A 16190-nucleotide genomic window follows, 5' to 3' on the forward strand; every position below is an offset into this window, starting at 1 on the left:
CGCCGTATAGCGGTATCCTTTAGGATACTAAGCACTGGTGGAGGGTGTGTTGTGGCGTCGTGATGGCGATGGTCGAAACCTAGTATCATGATGTGTGGCTGTTTTGTCAATGAAGGACGAATAACATATATTGAAGATCCTTTAAGGTTAATGCTTGCTGCTACAGGGCGGGCGCGGACAGGTGTTGTAGGTTATAAGGGTCGATACCTGATGCATCGGGAGAGCTAGCTGTTGTGTTGAGCGGATAGATAATACCTAGATTAAGAGATATCGAAACCCGTTAGTGAACGTAGCCCGTTAGTAAATGCAGCCCGTTGTAATCAATTTACCCACGCTGTGAACTGGTGGAATACCGTCTACTGCATCGTCCTTAATATCATTCACTGTATCGTCCTTAATATCGTTCTCAACAACGTCCTTAATATCGTCCCTGATAACGTCCTTAACATCGTCCCTAATATCGTCTACTACCTCGTCCCTAATATCGTCCAATACATCGTCCCTGATATCGGCTACTATATCACCTACTGTATCGCTCACTGCATCAAGCCCTAGCACCATCAGCACATATCGTAGCCAAACTAGCTATTAGGTTTATCTTCAGCATCGACCTGCACGCATTAGACCCGGATAGATTATTGAGTGATAGAACTGGTCGATAGTTGAGTTGATCCCCTGGAGACAGTAAGCAAGTATACTACGCACTTGGCACGATATACGTCATGCAGACAATGCAAAATGCACGATGAACACGACACACAATGTCAGTTGCACGATGGAAGTTACACGATGTACACGACGCACGATGGGGCTAAGGAATGCGGAAACGGTGCCACATTGCCTTTCATTTCCAGTCTATTAAACAAAGGAAACGACAAGAAACCAAGCAACACGGAACGTTTGAGGCCGCCGCCTCCACCGACCCGCACCGACCAGCACAGCGCCGCAGCGCAGCGCACAGCACAACGAAGAACCACCCAGCAAAGCAAAAGAAACCGCCACCAGCACCACCAGCCACCACCACCACGGTACACCGCAGAGACCCACGCCAGCCGACAAGGCACCCCACCACCCACCGCCGCTCACGCCGTTGAGCCTCCTTGACGGACCACCAGGCCAAGCTCACCGGTCTCGTTGGCAGCGACCTGGTAGACGAAGACCTGCTTCGTCTGGCCAGGACGCCAGCACCGGCCGATAGCCTGCTCCCTGGTGGCCTCCTCCTCCGCCACCGAACCCAGCACGGGCACCGACAAGAACACGACGTGGTTGGCGCGCTGGAGGTTCCAACCGGCGGCATCGGCACTGTCCACCTTGAGAACAAGGCAGGCAGGCCCGGTCGCACGGAAGGCCTCCACCGCCCTCGCCGCGGATCCGGCCTCGAAACCGTCGAGGCAGGTGATGCCTGCCTCGCCACACGCCTCGATGAAGGCGTTTTTGATGCCCTTGTGTTGGGCAAACACCAACACCGAGTCGGTGGCCGCGGTGGCCTCTTGGACGAGGGACACCGCGAGACGGAGTCGAGAGCACGTCACCGTGCCGGGGACCTCTGCGCCGACGTAGGAGACGGCGAACCGGGAGACGGGGACGACGTCGCCGACCTCGAATGCCCCACAGCATGCCTCGGAGGAGGCACACTCGGAGCAGACGACGTGGCCGCACGACGTCGAGACAACGGCCGCCTCCCACGCCAGCGCAGCGCGACAACCACCGCATGGACCCAGCCTCCGCTGGAATGCGCCCAAGACCGCCTTCAACAGGCGCAGACGACGCAGGCCCCGCATGAGAATCTCGACGTGATTCTCCACCTGCGCCATCCGCAAGTCGAACTCCTTGACGGCGACGGCCGCGTTCCCCATCTCCGCCGCATCCCACGGCAGGTTCACGCGACCGGCGCCGGCCGGGTCCTTCTTGGTCTTTGAGAGCAATGAGGCCGGCACAACCTCATGCCCTCGGGCGTATCCCAGCAGACTCTCCACGACGGCGACCGCATGCATGCCCGCCAGCTTGCCATTGCTGACACTGGCCCTAAGGCCAGTGAAGCTGGCGGCAGCTCCTTTGTCCCCATGGCGCACCAAGCGGTGCATATGCCAAAGCTCCTGGAGGAGCGGGAGAAGCTTGCTGGTTCGGGAGCGGACATGCATTGTCTGCTCCATGATGATTTGTTTCATGCGGTGCGTTTCCACACCGATGAGTTGTCGGTCGAGACTATGACCAGCGTCCCCACGGACTACTGGCCATATCTCTTCCAGCATGAAACTGGAGCAGATGCGGGCGTCTTGTGGAGAGGCCGACCGCTCGACCAGGTCTCTCAGCCGCACGATGCTGGCAGGGACCTCCTTGTCCTTGTCGTCGACCTCCTTGGTCGGCCCGGCCTTGCCGAAGGGTCGATCTGGGTCCATCGCCAAGGAACGAACGTCGGAGCAGGTGATCCACTCCGATGGACTGAGGGCGACCCGCGACAGACAGGTCGACGCTTCAGCCCGCCCCTGAGAGGGCTCGTTCTTGCGGATGTACTGGTGCGAGAAGACTCTCGCACGTTCGTACACCGCTTCCTTGAGGGCAGCGGACGCCACGTTCTGGTATGACTGAATCTCCTGCCCGTGAGACTTGTCGCGCGTCATCCTCGTGGCGTCCCTCCCGAACCCGAACTTCCCCTCGGCCTCGTCGTACGTGGCAATCTGGGTGCCAATCAGCTTTGCCGTCGTATTGAGGTTGTCAAATGCTTGGATGGCAGGCGTTCCTGACAGCATCCATCTCCTAGCTGCGTGAAGGTGAAGCAACGCTAGTAACGTTTCGCCTTCAATGTAGGTGTATTCGTCCACAATCAGGCGGCGGAATGCAAACATATGGAGCAGTACGGGGGGAGGCAGGGGCTGGCCTCGGCGATGTGCATCTCGGCGGAATCCGTCTAGTTCGTCCCGAGATTTCTCCAGAGCAGTCTCGGTGATCTCAATGTCCATAGCGTCTTTGTCTTGAGATGCCTTCTTGCCTGCAGTGCCTTTGCCCTTGACAGCCTTCTTCTTCGCATCAGCACGCTCTTTGGCCATCATGGTCCGCTTGGCCTGCCGTGTCAGGAAACCTTCGAACTTCTCGTACTTGTGATCGGTTTCCGTCCGCTGTCTGACGTTGTCCCACGTAGTCCAAAAATCGACGACACTCGTCTTCAGTCCTTCAACGCAGGTCTCAAGACAAGGCAGAGTCTCCTTCAACCACTCTTCAAAAGCACGCCCGGGATCTTCGGGAGTGCAGGCAGAGCAAGCGATCTTGCGGAGGTGGTTCCAGTAAGCCTTCTGACCAAGCAGGTCCCAAGCGGCAAGAACAAGCGCGGCTGATTTGATCTGCTCGTGAGAGTACTTCTGCAAATCCGGCACGTCCTTGATCGTAATGTAGTAAGGAGCTTTCTGTTCAAGAGCGCACTTCTCTGTAGGTTGAAGTTTGTGCCACTTGAGGCATTTCTCAACTTCGCCTTCCCACTGGCTGAGAATGTTCTTGGGCACCAGTATGAGCGTGGCATTGGTCTCTAACTTTCCGAAGTGCGGGTTGCCATTGCCCTTGTTTGATTCGGCTTCTGACTCAGAGTCTACCGTGACTTGTGTCGCAGTCGCTGATTGACGTTGTTGGTAGTCGTATTTGACAAGAGCGAGAGAGGTGGTCGTCTTTCCTGCTCCAACTTCGTCGGCGATGACTCCCCCACGAATGTTGTGTTTACGCAAGAGTGCTTTGGCCTCCAGTCTCCACCCAAGCGCCGGCAAGCAGGATTCAGTCAGAGACATTTCGTCCCATACCTTGGGAGAGTTCTCTTGTTCAATCATCCATGCGAGGGCCTGTAGCTGCGACTTCCACAAGTCCCGTTCTAGGTCTAATTTCCCTTTCAGGCTCTGATCGATCTTATCAAACTTGTTGGACAGAAGCTTTGGCAGGGTGAACTTCGGGTGAGGACTGAACTGATGGTAATGATCCAGGCGCCATTGCAGAGATTCCAGTTCAGATTGCGGGGTGAGGTTGAGCAGAAATGGAGCGACAGCGCGGTGAGCAAGTGTCTTGACGTTGATCTTGACATCGAGTAATGCTTTGCCGTCAACATCGCGCAGAAGTGCTACTGCTGGGTTGGGTCTGTTGCTCAAAGCATTCTCATATCTTGCAGCTTCAAGTGGACTCTCAATAGCCTTGACGGCCTCGCTGGCGCCAGTCTTTTTCAGTAGCCATTGGATACAGGGCTGTGCAGGTGAACAGACCGCGCACTCCACAGCCTCTGAGAAGTTGATGTTTTGCCAATGATTCCAGGGATGCGGGATGCTTGCTGCGTGGGACAGAATCCAACCAAAATTGCTCAGTGCCTCGGGTTTGCGTTCCAGAACAATGCATATTTCTCGGCGATTTGCAAGTGCCGCTCTGGCGTTGGCGTCGCACGTCAAGTCAAGAAGCAAAATTGTGGATAGAGCATTGACGCAGGCGGCAGCAGACACGGGATCTGCCTCCTTTCTTAGAACCCATTTGCAGACTGTGTTCTCGTCTCTAGGCATCTGAAGTTCTTGAGCTGGACAGTCCGTCCATAGGCTGACGGGATCACACAGGACCTCTTCACCCTCATGCAACTTGGCAGTAGCGACTGGTCTCCATGTTTTGTCGAGGGCTGCCAGCACCGTTCTATCATCAGTCGCATTTGATCGGAAAGGTTGATTTGAGAACACAATGCGATCGTGACGGCCATCCTGCAGAGGTTGGGACCGCAGGAAGAGAAAAGGAGGTGCTTTTCCAGGTCCGGATCCACTTACTCTCCGATGCAGCGTGCCGTTTGGTGCAGGGCAATGTGGAAGAAGCTCGTACGTTCCTGCAATTTCTTCAACTAGCGAAACTGCTTTGACGTTGACGGAAGTTGAGGGGCTGACTTCAATGGCAGAAAATGAATTCAGGTCTCGGAAGGGCGTCTGGTCAAGTCCGAGTCTCCGCTCCCACGAAGCGACTTGCACGCCTGCTCGGACAATGTGTAGCTCTGAAGACCGTGTCGGACCATCCCAGAGCTTCCACTTGCCGCTGAAAAGTGTACCTTCTGGCGTCATGCTGGCGATAGGATGTTTGAACAACTCTCGCATCTTGCTCTTCACGGGCGCCGTTGCTGGTGCTTTCGCGAAGAGCAACCACACCGGCACGACATCGAGGTGGAGATGCGGTCTCTCGTGCTTTCGGCAGGGATCGCATATGTGATGGTTTGGGACGAACTCGAGCTCCAGCAGGGCATGTTCTGATTCGTATAGTGCTTTCCAGGAACCCTCAAATTTGACGCCTTGAAACTGTACTTGACTCTGAAGCGCTTCTGAGATTCGTTTTTTGATTTCTTTAGAAGATACTTCGGTGAAGGAGCCCCGCGAGGTCCTCGCATTGTGATTCTGCAGCGTGGCAGGTAGAACCTCAATCAAGAACTTCACAAATGTACCGGCGACTGGGCGCTGAGATGTTGAGATATCCAGTTTGCTCAAGGCCTTGTGGCCGTGTGTGTCTCTACTGCACCCCTTGCAGCATGTGTAATAGCAATCTGGGCAATAAACAATTTCTTCGGAAGTGCGTCGGTGCAGGCCTTCGCAGCGGCATAGCAGTTGGAGATCGTGGGCTTGTTGCACGATGCTTGCCAGGGAGTACGGGCCCTGTTCCGTAATGCGGACATGTGGAAACTCTTCCCTGAACGGTATGAGAGCGGTGGTATAGGGATTTGTTTCCAGCTCTCGTTCATCGAATGCTTCCCACACGGGTGCATCCTCCATGGGCTCGTCCTCGTTCGAGTCGTGCCAGTCATCCATTGTCACCTCGAAGATTTGTCTTTCTCCCTCACCGTCCTCATACACGCGGAAGCATGCGATGATAGCGCTGAGAATCGCTGGGCCAATGACGGTCGTCGACATCGCGTTTCCAGCGAGGTCCTGGAGCTGATTCGATGTGTACTTCTCAAGCTGAAGATCTCCAATGGGGAATCCCTGTAGTCCGAGAATTTCCAGACCAGTGAGAGGGCCACCTCTGCGAGTCTCGAAGAGACAGCCGCTGGGTGTAACACAACCAACGATGCCCCATTGGCGACTATCTCGATCCCGGTCAACGTTCTGCGAGACGTTGACATTTCTATGCTTGAACCGCATATCGAAGTCTCGCCTAGCCACGTCGTCAAGGTGACGGATATCCAACATGTCGAGGACTCTCTTGCTCTGCTTGAGCGCCCACGCCTGGTCTGCATAGTCGTCGACTTGGGCTTGCGAATGCCCTCGGCGTTTGGTAAACGGGGTGCCGCTTCCAAGCATATGAGCTACACGCTCCTGTACGTGTCGCTTTCGGCACTGGACCCAGTCAGTAGAGCCTCCTCTCTTCCACTTGTCTGTGACCATGTGATTGAGCGATTGCAGGCGCGGGTCGTCTTCGCCGAGACAGAAATCTGAGTATGGGGATGACGCCCGACGCTGGAAACCAGCCATCAAGTGGATCCATTCCTTATGAGCTTGCTGAATGTCGAATCCTGCCAGGTTTGCAATGTCTTTGTGCACGCCGAACAAGTATCCCCGCTGGCGAGTCTGTGGCAAATAGTAGTCGACCGTACTCAAATTCACAATGACAGTTTCGTATCCTTTCTCGTCCCAGAAGATCTTGATCATGTCCCATGGCGCTCCGGCGACATTCTCGATGATGATCACGGTCGGTTTGTACATTTTGGCGTAGGCGCCGATGCCATTCATTGTTTTGGCCGACTCGCCTTCGCCTCTTTCTCCCTTCCACTGAGTCTTGATCTTGTTCAGGGTAGAGTAGTCCACGCAAGAAGAGCCAGCAACCAGAATATGAGCACCTCGAGGAGGCTCGATACGTTGCCCATAGGCTGTGACAGGGTAGCGCTCCTCGTCGTCTGGGTCGGCTGCATGATTCTCGAAGTCCGTGACATCCCGGAAGATGATTGGTGGGTGGAAATTTCTGAGGATGAAGGCTTGCTTCCAAGGTTCGATCTCAGCACTGCCCAGATGTTGATACTTGAATTTCTCGCGTGCCTCGGAAGAGAGCAGCGACTTTCGGATAAGATCGAGCGCGACGAAGGGTGCTTCTGTGCCGGAGCACATGGTGACCACCTTGATGCCTTGTTCGCCAAAGACCTTCGAGGCTTCCAACAGACCCTCATTGACGGCATGTTCGGTAATGAGGCTAAAGATTTGTCTGATATCCGACAATGGATACGTGGTAACGTCGAGACGATTGTGTTCGCCTACTTTGTTGTCTCCGCCGTCACCATCCGAGTCGTCGTTCTTGTCAGCATCATCCTCCGTAGGTGTCGTAGACCTTGCCCTACGATTGGCTCTGGGCTGGCGAGCTCGACGTGGTGCGGCCGCCCTTACCGGAACAGCCTCGTCTGATTCGCTGTCCTCGGTGAGGGAGTGATGCCCAATCGAAGGCTTGTGGCGGAGGGCTTTTGCAACCGGATTGCGGTTGCCGGTACCATAAATTCTTCGAAGTTCCCGAAGCTCTTCAGAGCCTGGCTTTATTCGATCGCCGCCTGTCGCCCAGCTCGTGTCATCAGATTCAGTTGGTGCCAACACGATGTCTCGGTACACGCGTTTCCCGGGAGGCGGCATTGACCCTTTTCTCACACCATCTTGGAACCCCATGTACACTTCAGATGCTTTCGTGCCAAGGTCATAGTGCTTGTAGTGCTTGTTGGTGCCTGGAACCTTCCCTTCTTCGGGCTGTTCATCTAATCTCCTCTGCCTTCGCGGGTTTTGCGAGGTTGACGGCCTTGCTGACCGCCTCGCTCTATTGGTTCCTTTGACTTCACCTTGGTAGCGCGTTCCATACCGGAAGGAGTCATCGGGCCCAGCCGCTGATGCGCTGGTAGAACTAGCATCCTCTTCTGAGACGATCGAAGACATTCTCAAACCGGGCTGAGGAGAAGGTTTGAGGATATTGTCTAGGGAAGAAACGGCTCAACTGTTGAAGTTTGTCAGCTTTGTTCATGTGGTCGTGGCCGTGGCGATGACTTACAGACTACGCACTGACCAGCGCGCTGGGTGGAGCGCGGGAGTGAGCAGATTGACAGGCTTTTCAGAAGGCTAAGACGTCGCCGGAAGATTTGAGCAGGTCAGAAGGTGTGGGTTGTCGACGCGTGTTCTGGGGGACGGATCTGACAGAGCTGCCTCCCCGAGAATTTGAGACTCTTGCAGGAAGGCTCGAAGCTCGAAGAATTGACGATGTAGGATTCGATGAAGGAAGCTAGCCTCAGATATCTCTGGTGGGTTGATGACGGCGGATCTGAAGAGGTTCGGTCGCTCAACGATGAGAGAGTCTTCCGACTTGATCAAGGCCAATCTTATCCAAAATTGCCAGTACGGCGTCCAAGAAAATGAGGAGGCAGTCTTTCCAAAGCACTGATCAAGATGAGGAAGAAGTTTGAGATGCAGGTGGTGTTTGAGGTGGTTGTGTGGGAGATGTTTGCGCTGGTTGAGTTGAACGGTTGAGGGACAGAGGGTTGAATGAAGGGACGCGAGCCTCGTCTCTGCGCTCCACCCCGGGACACATGGGGTACCGGCCAACCAGACGCTGATCGTGCTTTGTGCTCTGTAGTCCACCCCGGTGGTGCGGTGATGCGATGAGCAGCTCTTCTTTGGGCAGGACAAAGCAGTACTCCGTATGATCTTGTCAATTCTCAACCAGACTCTCCTTCAAGCAAACATCTCTCCTATAAGCCATCTTTAGTAACCTCAACCACCCATCCATGCGTGCCTTAACACGAGACATGCGATCTTGCTGTGGCTTTCAAGAACAGAAAGCGTCTTCTCCTCTGAACAGCAAAGGAAACGCTCTCTGTGAACGCCGACATGCTGTGAGGACTGAAGGCAGGGGCCTGACGGCCCGGCGACGCCAAATATTGCCCAATCTTTCAACGTTGTCTACCTCTGAGCAACAGCAAAATTTGAGTCACAAAGCCCAGATTACCTCCAGATACCATCTGCCAGCGAGCGAACTTTCCGAAAAAACTTGATGGACTAGGCCAAGGGGGACTCTTCACTGGCTCTAGTGCTCGGAGCCAGAGGAAGGCCCTGGGTCTTCTCGGTACCCGCATAAGGCAAAGCCGTATATCCTCCGCCGAGTACTACTCGGGGCTGAGAGTGGAGGCCAAGGTCAAGACTGGGCGGAAATTGGAAGTTCATAAACTTACGGCGAATGACACCCACGACGTCGACATGTTGTTGCCCTAAGCCCCAGGAGTCGCCTACTCCGAGCGCCCTGAAGAGTGGCCTGGGAGATCCCAGGTAACAGTACAAGTGAGAAGCAAAGAAGAGTTTGAGGTGCTTGCCCGCGCCGGCACGGTGGCGGGCTGCCTCGGTTTAGCCATGTGTTCCCTCGTGTGGACCTGGAGCTGTTGAAGGTGGTGCCTGGAAGTGTCGATCCGCAAACCGGCAGCACCCTGAAGCCCAGGACGAGGAGGGAATCGCGGAACCATGGAAGTGGACGCCCACGTCGACACAGTCGCGATGGTGCCTCGCCCCAGGCTTGGTGGCAACCCATCGCCGTAGAGGTCGGTGTCCGCGCAGGTGTTGAGGCTACTGCAGGCGGCAGTCCAAGATATTGTTGATATGCCGCAGGAGAATGAAGGCTGGTTAGGATGAAGGGAGGTGGCCATGTCGTCGACGCGGACACTACCTGGTAGCGGTCATGCTTGGTGAGGTGACGACGAGCCGTGGCCGTGGTGCTGGTGGCTCTAACCTGTGGCATCGTGCTGGCTCGAGTCATGCTCACACTGCACATTTTGGGTCAGTCAAGTGTAGTGTTGGCGGAGATCTTCTTCGCTCGACAGACCGCAGAAGCAACAAGGAGGGCAACTACATTACCTGATGACCACGACCTAGGCACCCCATGTTTTGATCGGGACACCGTGCAGCGGACGGGGTGGAATGGGAGAGACTTCGGCCCACGGAATCACTCCATCACTTTGGCCACGCCGCGATGTTGTCCTGAATCACCATTGATGAACATATTTCAGCCGCCAGAATGAGGAGGGCCCGGCCACGCCATGGTCAGAGTCATGCAGCTTATTTGCTCAGCAAGACACTGTGCAACCCCATCAAGCGGTAGGAGGATCCTGGTCAAGCAGCAGTGAGTGCAACGTTCAGGCCGGGATGCTCATTTGGTCCGCCCTTGGCAGATCTGCAATTTATCTCTACTCCGCAGTACATACTCATGCTTGCTGCTGGAGCAGGACAACGAAAATTACTTGCTACTCTCTGGCGTGACATCTAGTCAAGAAAGGTCTATATCCGAGTGAAGAATTGTACATTGGGTGGATCGAGCGCTATTGCTGTTGAAAAATGGCTAAAGGAAGTGAGGATCCGCAAGAAAACCGTCTTGTCAGGATCCATCTACCAGTTTCATGTTGCGAGCTTTTACTTCTTTGATGAACCCTCGAACTCGCCAGCACCGACGTTGAGCCCAAGACCCTGCGCATCAAGATACAGCTTGTTCTTGCCACCCGCCTCTTGCAGAAGCGTAGCAATATTGCGGGCGTTCTCAATCTGTCTGAGTTCGACATAACTTCTGCTCTTCTTGATGGCATCGCCGATCAGCTCTGCCGATCTGGCCTCACCCTGTGCGCGGACAACGGTTGCTTGCTTCTCTTGTCTGGCTCGGTCGACCAAGAAGGCCGCCCTCTGGGCCTCCTGCTGGGCAACCTGCTTAGCTTCGACAGCAGCCGTGAACTCGGGTGAAAATGAGAGATGTGTCAACGAAACATCGTCAAGCATGATATTAAACCGGGCGGCTCTTCTTGTAAGGTTGTCTCTGACCAGTCGGGCAACATTCTCTCGCTGTGTGATGAGCTGACTGGCGTTGAACTGGGCCACCACGGACTTGAGCACCTCGTTGACAATAGAGGGAAGCACGCGTTCGTCGTAGTCGGTGCCCAATGTGCGGTAGATTTGTGGTAGTGCCTCGACTCGAGGTCTTGAAAGAACACGGCATGTGATGTTGACCATCTGCAAGTCCTTCGTGCCCGTCAGAGATGCGACATTCCGTGGCTTTGCTCGGACATCGTAGTCGATGGGTGTCTCGAACCAGGGTAGGCGGATATGTGTGCCTAGTCCCATTAGCCATGCAAGAACCAGCAAGTGAGCGCATCCCAGTACCTTCGTTGTAGATCTCATTCCCTACACCTGATATTCTCTTGTACTTGATCGCACGGTGGCCACCATCCACTGAAGCCCCCGTCAGAGCCGTTGCAAGCGTTAATGATCAGGGGCAATTACCGTTGAAGAGGGAATTTGAGATAACGACGCCAGCAATACCTAGACCAACCAAAGCGACGATTCCTCGCCCTGCAGCGCCGCCTCCGCCGGGCAGCCCTCCGAAGCCTTGGCCTCGACGCTGCTGCAGTGTCCGCTGGATCTGCTGGAAATGCTCCCTTGGGTCGTAGGACATGGTTGCGCCTTTGTCAGGAACAAAGGGATCGGTGAAGGAGTGGCACCCGGGATAAAGAGCAGCAGGCAGGCAATGTCGATGATGCTCGCATCCAAATTGAGCTCCGCGCAGTCCGCTACGGGGGAGCAGATGTGCCAACGCGCCGTTGTCATCGGATCCCGCGGTGCTTCTCTCCGTGTCGCATCGCACCACAATCTGAGGACATAGTCAATGTTTGTGCTTCAACATCGACTCTGCAACTACCAACGATGGCGCCTGGACAGAGCCGCAGTGTCTTTGTGGGCAACATCCCATTCAGTGAGCGGACCTGTGGTCAGTTTGTCGCGGCGCACAACTGACCTGTCGCAGATCTCAGCGAGGAGAACATCATCCGAATCCTCAACCAAGTTGGCACCGTGGTCAAGTTCCGTTTGATGACCAACCCCGACACGGGTAAATCAAAAGGATTCGGCTTCGCAGACTTCCAAGACGCAGATCAAGCAGCCAGCGCAGTCAGGAACCTGAACGACTATGAGATCGATGGCCGCAAGATCCGCGTCGACTGGCCTCACAACAACGAGAAGGACTCTGTACCGACGAACTACGACCAAGCCAGTGCTCCGCCCAGCGACGGCCTCAACGCTGCAGCCGCAAGTGTGCTCCCTCCCTTGCCTCCGGGCGTCGATCTCCCTCCGAATCTGAGAGCGACAGACGCGATCTCACAAACCCTCTCTACCCTCCCTCCACCGCAGCTTCTCGACGTCCTGACCCAGATGAAGGGGCTCGCCATTTCCGACCCCGCAAGAGCGACTTCGCTTCTCAAGACCGCGCCGCAACTCTCATACGCAATCTTTCAAGCCCTGATCCTTATGAACCTGGTCGACCCCAAAGTCCTGGCCCAGGTCGTCGAACAAGCCGCCAGACCACCCCAACCAGCCGCTGTGCCGCCTCCACAGCCCGTGCCACAACAATACCCTGGCTATCCACCTGTAATGGTGCCAGGCCAAATGCCTCCCAGACCACCTCCCCAGCAGTACGCACCACCCGCCTTACCACAGCAACAACAGCCTCCGCCTCAGCAGCAACCTCAAATCTCGCACCAGGAAATGATCCAGCAGGTTCTAGCCATGGACCAGAGGACGATCGATTCATTCTCGCCCGCTGAAAGAGCACAAATCATGCAGATCAGAGCGTCTATGGGAGTGAGGTGAAGGCAGGGAAGGAACACTCCCCATGTATCTCATCATACGCTACTCTAAGTCGCGGAGCAAGTCAGAACCGGGGCGCCGAGCATATCGCCATATCTCTGTGCGCTTCGAGCCGACACATTCGATCTGACAAAGCCTACTTGGCCCGGCGCAACAAGTCTGCCGGGCATGCCGTCGCTCGAAATACCATTATCGCGTCAGGAGCCAACTGGTACGAGGATCCAGCTGGAAGCAACGGGCAATAAGCTAGGAGAGCGGCTTGATCGAGAACGACCAGGTATGAGAATCCGGCTGGAAGCAATGGGGACAAGCTAGGACGGCGGCCTGATCAGGGAATAAAGCAAGGCTCGTCAGAAGCAAGCGCAGCCAAACCGGGGAAGAGGATATGCGAGCAAGGATACGGGCACACCGCACGGCCGGTGAGTCAGTCGAATGAAGCTCATCGTTAAATGAAACCACCACACCAGAGTCAAGCGTGGATCACGAATGAAAGACGGTCTCGCTATCACCTACAGTGTTTTGCAATGTTTTGACGGTAAAACCGCCTTCATTCGCTTATGGGGTATCAATGGCCAGACTCTCACTTCTCACTTCTAGTAATTTGTGTTTCACGTATTCATGTGTGCACTCGTCCCATCCTCATCCCCTGTTGTCTCGTCTGGTAAGCAGCATGCTCTTCATCTCTTCCCATCAGCTCCACTCACGGGACTCGTGCCAATCCCTTCATCCGTCAACGCAGTCGCCGGCCTTAGCGGACTCCCCTTTCTACTCGCGTCGCCGTCCCTCCTCAGCCACGCTGCCCGGCCTGCTTTCCCCGCCGGTGTCGCTGGTGGGGGTGACGGCAAGGGACTGGACATCGGACTCATCGGCGTCATGGGATTCGGCGTCATGCGCATCCGATCCCCGCCATCTCTGTCTCCGCGTGACTCCCCATCCCTGGTCCTCGGACTCGTCGGGCTCCATCCCAAGGCGGCGGTGGCCCTGCGTCCGCCATCATTCATGCTCCCCGGACTGTCGTATCCGTGCCCACCACCTCGGTAGCTAGACCGGTCTTCATATGCGTCGTTATGCTCATCCCCATTGCGATTCTGATCGTGATACTGATACTGATACTCCTCACCCCGCCTCTTGACGGGACTCTCATTGTACGGATCCCAGCCCACGCGCCGCCGGGCTTCCATGCGCATGTGCTGTCTGTATCGTTCGTCGCCGCCGGCGCCCGTGCTGGCGCTCTCTTCGAGGAAGAACGTGAGCAGCTCGTCTGTGATGGAGAGGTGGGATTGCTGCTGGAACTGCTGCAGCGAGGTGAGCCTCAGGAGGAGTTCGAGGAGGGAAAGCGACGTGACGATCTTGTTGGCCCACGGTGGGGCGGTACTTCGAAGCTCCTGACCGTGACCATGCGAAGGAGTGGGTGTGGTTGTGGGCGTGGGGCTGAGGGTGGGGGTTGGGGTGTTCAAGTGCAGAGAGGAGAGATGGGAGGTTAGTTGAGACGCTGCCTCGTCGGTGGGTGGAAGATCTTCGAGCGTTGAGTCTTCGCCCCCGCCCGCAGCCTCGCCCTCGCCCGCGCCTTCAGACTCAGAGTCGCTAGGTTCGGATTCGGTGTAGACTTCGAAGGCGATCCACTCGGGGTCAAGCGAGGGCGGGAGCCGCCACGGATCGGTGTCGTCGTGGGCGGGGGCATGTGCGTGACGGTAATCGTCTCCGACTTGAGGCTGCCGATAGTTTTCTAGTGTGATGATATCTTCTTGCCCTTCTTCTCCATCCCGCCATGCCCCTGTAGCGTCGTCCCTCTCCGCCATTCTCCTTGGCGGCACGGCGTTCAAATCTCGCTTCAAGAGCAAGACCGGGTGATTGCTCTCTGCGTCGGATCCGATGTTCAACACTTTACTCGTATCGGCGTAGAAGATCTTGCCGATCTCATGCACGGGGATGGTCTCACGTATGCCGGCCAGGGCCACGTCGTCGAAAGGGCTAGGTTGTGATCGGAGTGGCATGTCGGAAAAGTCGTGCACGCGGTCATCGTCAAAGTCTTCTACAATGAGGAGTTGGTAGGCGTATTCGTCGGCACGGGTTGGGCCGCGGATGCTGGGTCTGTTGTTGTCAATGGAGGGAAGTTTGACCGGCGACGTGATGTCTGCAGAGGGGATGTTGTCAGAGCCAGTCACGAGGTCGAGAGGCACACGGCGTAGTTTGACTCGAGCTTTGTGAATGACTTCTTTCCAGGTCGTTTCGCGAAGCTCTTCTTCATCTTGAGGCCGGTTGTGCCCCGCGAAGAGCATATAGACAGTTAGAGTGAAAGTGGGTCCGATTTGGACGGCATGGTTCGGGGACATGGAGTATTGCGTATCGCCTGCTGTGAGGAAGGTGCTTGCCTGGAGAAGTCGAGAGGGCGAGACTGTCTGCGGTAATTGTGTCGAAAGGCTTGCACCTGAGGTGGTGATGGCAAGGTTGATCAGAGGGACCGCGTCTTCAATCCTGTCCAGTAGAGCCCTGATGTCCCTAATGATGAGGCTCAAGTCTGCCTCATTCTGGGCTCTGGCTTGACTACTCCATTTGCTCGACTTTCTGTTTATTTGCTCGGAGGCTTCCGCGGCTTTGGCGAAGCGCTGACCAAGCGACTGGATCTCGAGACGCAATTCCTTTACCAAGGCGACAGCTGATTCCAAAGAGGTATTTCCGCGAGCGGCGATCAGTTCAATCAGGTCAATTGCTGGTGAGACGATCCGGATTTTGTGCTGGAGTTTCTGTTGGAGCCTGTAGAGTTCGTCTCGGATGTTGCTTTTAGGCGTGCTGCTCAGTAGCTTGCTTGACTGTCGCAGGGCGTAGGATGCTGTTATCGTGACTCCCGAGCGGATGGCATAGTTCATGGCCTGCTGGGTGACCTTTCCCAGAAAGATGTCCATTTTGGCCAATCATTTGAGTTGAAGAGATCTTACGTCTTATCACTTCTGCGAGCACTTACCGCAAAGAACAGACTCGAAGAGAAAGAGCAATAGGTCAGAGACCGTGAAAAGAAATGGGCAGTGACGCGAGCTCATTGGTGGTGACCAAACAGGCGGGAGCTGCAGCCTTGCGCTGGCGCGTCATTGCTTTTCAGCCTTGCCACCAGAAGAGACGTCTTCACTCCAACCTTGGATGTCGTGGAGAACATTCTAAGTCGAAGCGCAGCCAATTGAAATCATCTAGACAATCAACGGATCAGATCTGCTAGAGATTGGTCGCCAGCCTTTACGCGATGGACAGCGTGGCTCCCAAGCCAGCGCCTTATGAGGACGAGTCTATGAGACGAGGTGTTGCGATTGATTTTCGGACAGAAGAGCCGTCGACACGCAATCAGCCACGTCGGACCAGCTACAGCCTCGCGACCTGTTCTTACAAGGCTGTTGCCTGGCTACGCAGTAGGCGTGGATTCCAGCTTGCGGTCACCGAGCACGCTGGAGGCGATGTGAACGGCCGGCTCGACCTCTGGTCGATTACGGGTTCCCGACCAAACTTATTTAATAGTTGTCCGCTTCCAACGACTGGCCCAATTCATGCTACTAGTCATGTAGTTGTACAGGTCTATACAAA

General features: G+C 55.5%; 4 protein-coding genes across 4 annotated transcripts; 1 reads left to right on the forward strand and 3 right to left on the reverse strand.

The window, feature by feature from the left end:
* Positions 1–1082: 1082 nt before the first annotated feature.
* On the reverse strand, positions 1083–7892 carry A1O7_00202 (uncharacterized protein; the record flags this gene model as incomplete). Its single annotated transcript, XM_007754244.1, has 1 exon — positions 1083–7892. The coding sequence occupies one exon, from the start codon at positions 7890–7892 to the stop codon at positions 1083–1085; it is 6810 nt and encodes a 2269-aa protein (XP_007752434.1).
* Positions 7893–10403: 2511 nt separating this feature from the next.
* A1O7_00203 (uncharacterized protein) lies at positions 10404–11433 on the reverse strand (the record flags this gene model as incomplete). The annotated part of the gene is made up of 3 exons (XM_007754245.1): positions 10404–11092; positions 11142–11210; positions 11262–11433. The coding sequence occupies 3 exons, from the start codon at positions 11431–11433 to the stop codon at positions 10404–10406; spliced, it is 930 nt and encodes a 309-aa protein (XP_007752435.1).
* A 248-nt stretch (positions 11434–11681) lies between these two features.
* A1O7_00204 (uncharacterized protein) lies at positions 11682–12623 on the forward strand (the record flags this gene model as incomplete). Its single annotated transcript, XM_007754246.1, has 2 exons — positions 11682–11730; positions 11782–12623. The coding sequence occupies 2 exons, from the start codon at positions 11682–11684 to the stop codon at positions 12621–12623; spliced, it is 891 nt and encodes a 296-aa protein (XP_007752436.1).
* Positions 12624–13297: 674 nt separating this feature from the next.
* Positions 13298–15523, reverse strand: A1O7_00205 (uncharacterized protein; the record flags this gene model as incomplete). The annotated part of the gene is made up of 1 exon (XM_007754247.1): positions 13298–15523. The coding sequence occupies one exon, from the start codon at positions 15521–15523 to the stop codon at positions 13298–13300; it is 2226 nt and encodes a 741-aa protein (XP_007752437.1).
* Positions 15524–16190: the final 667 nt, after the last annotated feature.

The sequence above is a fragment of the Cladophialophora yegresii genome, assembly GCF_000585515.1.
Source record: "Cladophialophora yegresii CBS 114405 chromosome Unknown aczIN-supercont1.1, whole genome shotgun sequence".
In the NCBI taxonomy this organism is placed as follows: domain Eukaryota; kingdom Fungi; phylum Ascomycota; class Eurotiomycetes; order Chaetothyriales; family Herpotrichiellaceae; genus Cladophialophora; species Cladophialophora yegresii.